Source organism: Neoarius graeffei, chromosome 23 (genome assembly GCF_027579695.1).
Source record: "Neoarius graeffei isolate fNeoGra1 chromosome 23, fNeoGra1.pri, whole genome shotgun sequence".
Taxonomy (NCBI): Eukaryota; Metazoa; Chordata; class Actinopteri; order Siluriformes; family Ariidae; genus Neoarius; species Neoarius graeffei.
The window spans coordinates 50712931-50721448 of record NC_083591.1 but is presented as its reverse complement, the minus strand read 5'-3'; the positions used below and the strand labels follow the sequence as shown (position 1 = coordinate 50721448).

The 8518-nt window shown below is 40.5% G+C and overlaps 1 protein-coding gene across 3 annotated transcripts in view; it reads left to right on the top strand.

The window, feature by feature from the left end:
- The first annotated feature begins 843 nt into the window (after positions 1-843).
- The window catches only part of LOC132871824 (nucleolar protein 9), a 52585-nt gene continuing 44910 nt past the window's right edge, over positions 844-8518 (top strand). For 2 of the 3 annotated variants that reach the window (XM_060906357.1, XM_060906355.1), the window contains exons 1-6: positions 844-924; positions 4596-4912; positions 5092-5328; positions 7020-7241; positions 7871-7978; positions 8166-8307. In XM_060906357.1, the coding sequence (XP_060762340.1) occupies positions 4690-4912; positions 5092-5328; positions 7020-7241; positions 7871-7978; positions 8166-8307 (932 nt within the window). In that variant the 5' untranslated portion in view covers positions 844-924; positions 4596-4689. Of the gene's footprint in view, positions 925-2040; positions 2095-4595; positions 4913-5091; positions 5329-7019; positions 7242-7870; positions 7979-8165; positions 8308-8518 lie in introns of all 3 variants that reach the window. The other variant, XM_060906356.1, reaches the window with a different exon arrangement.

Sequence of the window (8518 nt, the reverse complement as noted above, 5' to 3'; positions counted from 1 at the left end):
GCACGTATGGGAAGCTGATGTTCAAACTTTAAATCCAAAGTTCAGGTTTTTTTTTTTTTTTAAAGAAAATACATTTTCAGTTATATGTATTTACTGTAAGAAAAAATTCCTTAAAAGAAAAAAAAAAAGCATTTGACAATATAGTCCTGTAATGACTTTTTTTTATTTAATACAAAAGGGACAAATGAAGTGAAATAAATAAAGAGAAGAAAAAGATAAAATAAATAACCACATAACAATAATAGTAAAAATAAATACATAAACACACGTTAATTATACAAAAAAAAAACAGTAAACGCAAGGTTACTGAATAAAAAAAAAAGACATTAAACATAGTGCATACATTAATTGTTTTAGCTGCTTTTTTGTTTTGTACAGGGGAGTTTTGCAATGTCCTGCTCCATTTCTGTCTTGAGCACCAAGAAATGTGGCTTCTTGTTTGAGAATTTGCATTTATGAATGTGAAATTTGGCAAGAATGAAGAAGGAAATGCATTATTGTCCTTACTACTGTGATCATAACAAGATAGAACATTTCTATAGCAAAGAATAAAGTCAGAGAAAACATTGTTAACAATAAAGGAGTTAATTCATGTCTTTCCAAAGTTTATGCTTAAATTCACAAGACCATAATAAATGAGAGACAGTTTCAGGGTGCAGTTCACAAAAAGAACAATTCACACTTAAAACGATGTAAAAAAAAAAAAAAAACACTTTGCTTTGTGGGATAAACTCTATGCAGCAACTTGAATATGACCGCTTTAGCTTTATTTCTTAGAAAGAACTTTGGGGCTCGGCCCAGAGTGATGACGTTTAGCTCCGGCGTCTCTGGCTGTGTGTCGTCATCATCCTGCGACAGCGGTTTCTCAGTTTCTCCATTGACCGGCCATGTGAGTTGAACACATCAGGGATGTAGAACATTCAGGTGAGCAGTCTGTGTTTATTTTAATGGCATTTTATACAAAGTATATCATATTTAATGCTACTAGACTTTACAAATACTAAACTTTTGCTTTGGTTTGATTGCTGAAGGAGGTTTAAGGCAACTCGAGCTTCTCTTTTGCGACTGTTTCTGGACTTAGAGTTAAATTTTAATAAGTTCTACGTACATATTTTTAGAAATAATAAAATAAAATAACTCTTATTCAAGTATTTTCACTTTTGAGTAAAGATACACGAGGTGTTTTGTGTTCATGTGTCACTGATTTATGAAATATTGCACTTTGTGTCAAAGTTCAGAGAAGAAACGAGTAGATTTGTATGGAAGGACATTTAAGTCAAAATTAAGTAAACACAACTGTGCCTATGAAAGAAATAAGTAAATATGGCTATAAAATAAATCCTGTAACAAGTGAATGAAACAATAGATTTATTTATATACAGGGTGTTTCAAAAAATTTGATATTATCTGAGATGTAAATATCCCAGAAAATACATAGTCTTGGCCAGTGTTGTAGTTGAGTCACTAAACCTCGAGTCAGAGTCCAGTCTCGAGTCCCCAGTGTTCAAATCCGAGTCAAGTCCATATCTCATCTCATTATCTCTCGCCGCTTTATCCTGTTCTACAGGGTCGCAGGCAAGCTGGAGCCTATCCCAGCTGACTACGGGCGAAAGGCGGGGTACACCCTGGACAAGTTGCCAGGTCATCACAGGGCTGACACATAGACACAGACAACCATTCACACTCACATTCACACCTACGGTCAATTTAGAGTCACCAGTTAACCTAACCTGCATGTCTTTGGACTGTGGAGGAAACCGGAGCACCCGGAGGAAACCCACGTGGACACGGGGAGAACATGCAAACTCCGCACAGAAAGGCCCTCGCCGGGCACGGGGCTCGAACCCGGACCTTCTTGCTGTGAGGTGACAGCGCTAACCACTACACCACCGTGCCGCCCCCAAGTCCAAATCATTAAAAAAAATTTCAAATCGAGTCTGAGAACAAGACTCCAACCGCACTGGGCTGTTTCAGCGGCATTAGCATTATTTTGTTCCTGAACATGACGTATGAACAGGTGAATGTGCTTCTGTTTCTCAGGGAGTGTGAAGTATTCTGTCAGAGATGGTTGGGAGACGGACGTAAGTGCAGAAGGTGTGTTTATTAATCCAAGTGAAGATGGTAAACAATCCAGAACAGCAGGCAAAATCATAAAACTGTGAAACAGGCAATAGGTCAAGCGAGGCACAAACAGGCTGTCGTAGACTCGGCAGAATCAAAGACGAGAAACGGGAAATCAGGAAACCAAACAAGGAAAAAAGTCTCGGTAATGTATCAGCAACGCAACTCAATACTTTGCAAAGTAAGTGTGCTTTCACAGTTTTTATATAGGTGTGCTGATTGCGCCTTAATCCTGTGCAGGTGTGAGTCGTTTACGGCGCATGTGAGAGTCCGCTTGGTGCGCGCGCTGTCCGGAGCGCGCCCGAGAGTTTATCTGATGCGCGCACCAAGGCATGCAGATGTGACACACTTGCATGAAATTAGTACAAAAATTAATGTAGATATAAATATCTTATGCCAAATTATTATGTCATGTTCCAAAAAAATAAAGAAAAAAATCAGAGTCCTCGTCTCCAATTTACAAGTCCGAATGAAGTTAATGCATGAGTCTGAGTCATCAGTGCTCAAGTCCAAGTCGAGTCATGAGTCCTCAAAATTAGGGCACAAGTTGGACTCAAGTACTACAAATCTGGTCTGGGCATATTAAACTGAACAGGCTTAATGTTGAGCAATATAAGATTTATTCCTCAAAATTTGTCTGAGAAATTCAAAGCTATGTGGATTCTATGAACGATTTCACAAATTTTCAATATGCACGCCGCCTGAGACACGGCACACAGACAGCCTTCTGCTGTGAACTTTTTGTGCCGTGTCCAAATCTGCATTGCAGTTGGTGCATTAGAGAATCCTCTTATAAATGCACATGCTGCACAGTCTTGTTGGACTGTGCTCGAGCATACTCTAACACACAAAACGCATTTTCTTTTCCAGTGAATGGCATTTCTATACCTAAAAAGGTAAAAAACATTAAACATATAAAATTTTGACCTGTTTCCACACACGCTGTCAAAAATTTACCTACCCTCACTTAGATTATTAATTCAGAGGTGCTAAAACTTCCAAAATGTCTATCTTGCCAAGGCCGAGGTCTCTTAACTTCCTTTTAGTGATCGTGATTGACTACAGCTAGTAGCTTCTCTGTGCCTTCATAAAAAGGGTTTGTTTGCAGCACTCATTGGATTGACCAACACTAGGTAAAATGGGAAAGTCCAAGGAGCTCAGTGCAGATCTGAGAAAGAGGATCGCAGATGTACACAACTCCGGAATGTCTCCTGGAGCCAATTCTAAACAACTGCAAATTCCAAGATCAGTTCAAACAATTGTATCCAAGTTATTGTGAGGTGCAGTCACTTTGCCAAGCCACTTTGCTTCACGAAAACCCAAACTGTCACCCTCAGCTGAAAGGAAATTGGTTTAGATGGTCAGGAACAACCTGGGAACCACCATGGCACAGCCCTGCCATGAACTGGAAGCTGATGGATCACTGTCTACAGTTCAGATCACCATGGACTAAGAGGCTGCGATCCAAGAAATGACCCCCTGCTCCAAAATTGACACCTTCAAGCTTAACTAAAGTTTGAAGCTGACCACACGGACAAAGAAGAAGCCTTCTGGAGGAAAGCAGATGAGACAAAGATTGAGTTGTTTGGCCACAATGACCACCATATACAGAGGAACACTGTACCAGCTGGTGGTGGTGGTAGGATCATCATGCTCTGGGGCTTTTTTGCTGCCAGTGGAACTGGTTCATTGCACAAAGTGGATGGAATAATGAAGGAGGAGGACTTCCTCAGAATTCTTCAGCATAAACCATCAGAAACTTGAACACGACTTGGGAGTTACAACAGGACAATGAACCCAAACACGCATCAGAGCTGGTTGTGGAGGATAAAGCAGGCTAACATTAAGCTTAAAACAAGTCCTGACTTCAACCCTATTGAAAATATATGGACCGGGCTTATAAGTCAAGTCCATGCCAAGAAATAAACCCCAAATTTAATTGAACTTTACGAATTCCACCATGAAGAGTCATGAAATATATCCATCCAGAATTCTGCCAGAAGCTCTTTCATGGGAAAGAAAAATGTTTGGTCAAGGTGAATCTTGCGAAGAGACATTTTACCCAAATATTAGGTGTGCTGTCTGTATATTTTTGACCATGTGTTGATTTCAGAAAACCCAAAGAAAATCAAAACTTTTGCACCAAATTCTAGTGTTTTTTTTTTTTTATTAAAGATGTATGCTGTACATTCTGCCACAGAAAAAGAACAGTTCAAAGAGATTACTGAAAGCCCAAATATTGCCATGACATTTCATATCCAAGATGACATTCATGTCACTGTATGTAAACTTCTGACCACAACTGTAGATGTTTAAACCAAAATGTCAGCTCGGAATTTCAACCCAAAATAAATCTCTTGCACTGCCGAAGATCACACGTCGATTATAAACACTAATTTGTACTTTAAAGAGAATTAATGTAATAGTGTGATTGAAGTCGCTGTCGGTTAATATTACTTGCATTCGTCTTTCAGATGCTGAGAACTAGAGGAAACGTAGTGTGACCGAATACAGCGCAGAAGCTGAGCACATTTTGTTTGCTTCTTGTGATACACTGATAAAAGGGAGATGGTGGAGAAGATGGGAGCAAAAGGTCAGAAGCATTTTGGTGACCAAGCGCAGAAGAGGACGAAAAAGAAGCCTGATCGGAGTAAAGCCGGAGCAGGAGGAGGAAGAAGCAGCAGGGGTGAGGAAGGAGGAAAAAGGAAGCATCTGGATTCAATGACTGTGAGCTATTTTCGCCGTGTGAGTGAGAGACTGAATGAAGGATTCACAAACGATGAGGAGCGAGGTAAGAGAGAAAATCAAGGCCAAGGTCGGAAATGTTTTTTTTCTTCTTTCCTGTAATATTTGATTCCACATTTTCTTTGCAAACTTACGATCAATTAAAACCGAACATCATTCATGTGTATAATAATACGTTATAATTTTCACCCGCAGATTTTTAAACTCCTGTTTCTTTCCCCCCAGAGCTCTTTGTTGAAAACGTTCTGTCAGAGGTGAAGGGACAAGCTGACCTCGTCTCCACAGATATGACGGGCAGTCTGGCTGTCCAGAGGCTTCTGTCACTGGCCAGCCCTAAACAGGTGGCGGAGGTTCTGGCTGAACTGGGTGGAGAAACGGGGTCAGAGTTTAAAACGGTGTCCTGTGACAAATGTGGGGGACATGTGATAGAAAGTGCTGTCAAGCAAATGGCCAAGTGGACAGGTAACAATAAGGCCAATTTAATCCTCAATCTACAACCCCGATTCCAAAAAAGTTGGGACAAAGTACAAATTGTAAATAAAAACGGAATGCAATGATGTGGACGTTTCAAAATTCCATATTTTATTCAGAATAGAACATAGATGACATATCAAATGTTTAAACTGAGAAAATGTATCATTTAAAGAGAAAAATTAGGGGATTTTAAATTTCATGACAACAACACATCTCAAAAAAGTTGGGACAAGGCCATGTTTCCCACTGTGAGACATCCCCTTTTCTCTTTACAACAGTCTGTAAACGTCTGGGGACTGAGGAGACAAGTTGCTCAAGTTTAGGGATAGGAATGTTAACCCATTCTTGTCTAATGTAGGATTCTAGTTGCTCAACTGTCTTAGGTCTTTTTTGTCGTATCTTCCGTTTTATGATGCGCCAAATGTTTTCTATGGGTGAAAGATCTGGACTGCAGGCTGGCCAGTTCAGTACCCGGACCCTTCTTCTACGCAGCCATGATGCTGTAATTGATGCAGTATGTGGTTTGGCATTGTCATGTTGGAAAATGCAAGGTCTTCCCTGAAAGAGACGTCGTCTGGATGGGAGCATATGTTGCTCTAGAACCTGGATATACCTTTCAGCATTGATGGTGTCTTTCCAGATGTGTAAGCTGCCCATGCCACACGCACTAATGCAACCCCATACCATCAGAGATGCAGGCTTCTGAACTGAGCGCTGATAACAACTTGAGTCGTCCTTCTCCTCTTTAGTCCGAATGACACGGCGTCCCTGATTTCCATAAAGAACTTCAAATTTTGACTCGTCTGACCACAGAACAGTTTTCCACTTTGCCACAGTCCATTTTAAATGAGCCTTGGCCCAGAGAAGACGTCTGCGCTTCTGGATCATGTTTAGATACGGCTTCTTCTTTGAACTATAGAGTTTTAGCTGGCAACGGCGGATGGCACGGTGAATTGTGTTCACAGATAATGTTCTCTGGAAATATTCCTGAGCCCATTTTGTGATTTCCAATACAGAAGCATGCCTGTATGTGATGCAGTGCCGTCTAAGGGCCCGAAGATCACAGGCACCCAGTATGGTTTTCCGGCCTTGACCCTTACGCACAGAGATTCTTCCAGATTCTCTGAATCTTTTGATGATATTATGCACTGTAGATGATGATATGTTCAAACTCTTTGCAATTTTACACTGTCGAACTCCTTTCTGATATTGCTCCACCATTCGTCGGTGCAGAATTAGGGGGATTGGTGATCCTCTTCCCATCTTTACTTCTGAGAGCCGCTGCCACTCCAAGATGCTCTTTTTATACCCAGTCATGTTAATGACCTATTGCCAATTGACCTAATGAGTTGCAATTTGGTCCTCCAGCTATTCCTTTTTTGTACCTTTAACTTTTCCAGTCTCTTATTGCCCCTGTCCCAACTTTTTTGAGATGTGTTGCTGTCATGAAATTTCAAAATGTCTCACTTTCGACATTTGATATGTTGTCTATGTTCTGCTGTGAATACAAGATCAGTTTTTGAGATTTGTAAATTATTGCATTCCGTTTTTATTTACAATTTGTCCTTTGTCCCAACTTTTTTGGAATCGGGGTAGTACGAGCGAGCGATGATACTGCATTGATTAATCGCTATCATGTTTAGCAAGATCAGGCTGAAGGAGTTTGTGTTTCCCTGTAGAAGACGGCGCCTCTGAAGAGAAGAGCAGCTCTGGAAATGAACAAGAAGAACCAGAGCCTGAGAGCTGTGGGACGCTCGAGGATCAGGTGCTCACTCTGTGTCGAGTAGTGAGAGAGAATATTGTAGAGTTCATTAAAAACCCTCATGGATCTCATGTGCTTCGAACGCTTGTACACGTGCTTGCGGGATGTTCGGTTCAAGAGCAGTCTGATGCAAGTCCAGGTGGGAGAACGGAGCCTCTCGCATACAATTATCATTATAGTGTAAATGTTATATCTGTAAAATTGATCATACAGTAGCTAAGCATTAGTTTTAATATTTAATGTTGCACTTTTTTTTTTATTAGAGATACAGTGGGGTCCAAAAATCTGAGACCATTAGAAATATTATTATTAACTAAAACTGGAAATAAGCAAAATTTTAAAACTATTCAAATTTCAAACAAAAGGAAATGTTCAGTACCTTGGTACTGGCTATGTACCAACGCCAAGGTCAGATTTGTATAAAAGGTCAGTCATATGCTATTATTGCATCAGTGATGGTGAATTAGCTGTTATTCAGAAAGAACGCTGATCTTAAAAAATAAATAAATAAAATTAGCAATGCAAAATTGTTAGGGAAGATGTGGCCTAATGGTTAGAGAAGCAGCTTTGGGACCAAAAGGTCACTGGTTCAATTCCCTGGACCAGCAGGAATGGCTGAAGTGCCCTTGAGCCAGCCCCCTGACCCCGGTCTCCCCAGGCTGCTCTGGGTATGTTGTACGTCACTCTGGATAAGAGCGTCTGCTAAATACCCGGAATGTAATGTAATGGAAGATAGAAGAATGTATATGTTTTTTTTTTCTCTTGTAGCTAAGAAGCCAAAGAAAGCAGAACCTGAGCTGACAGACTTTGAAGCACCAACATCATTCTGGTGGGAGCTCAAGTACCTTTCAGAGTCTCTGATGGAAAATGTTAATGGTAAGTGCAATAGAAATTATTTTAAAGAAACATGATGATGAATGAAAGTGACCCTACATTCTGAGTCAAAATGTTACAAAATGAGTTCATAATCCTGATATTTACAACTTTTTTTTTAAAGAAAGTAAACAGAATGAAAATAAGATCTTGCAGTCATGGGTTTTCTGTTCTTTTCTCGCCATCACAGTCTGTGTTACCAATCCCACTGCCAGCACCGTGCTCCAGACTTTATTGAGTATCTGCCACAGGAAGAGACCCATTCTGTGCAAAAAGCTAAATAAGGGCATCATGGGATACCTGACATCTATGAGTTCAGCTCCTGGAGTCAGGTAAGGATGGATGGATGAGACATATAGAATAGATGGATGGATGGGACAAATGGGATGGATGGATGGATGGATGGGACATATGGAATAGGTGGATGGATGGGACGGATGGGATGGATGGATGGGACATATGGAATAGGTGGATGGATGGATGGCCTGATCAGTTGATCATATTGGATGGATGGATGGACGGAACATATGGAATAGGTAGATG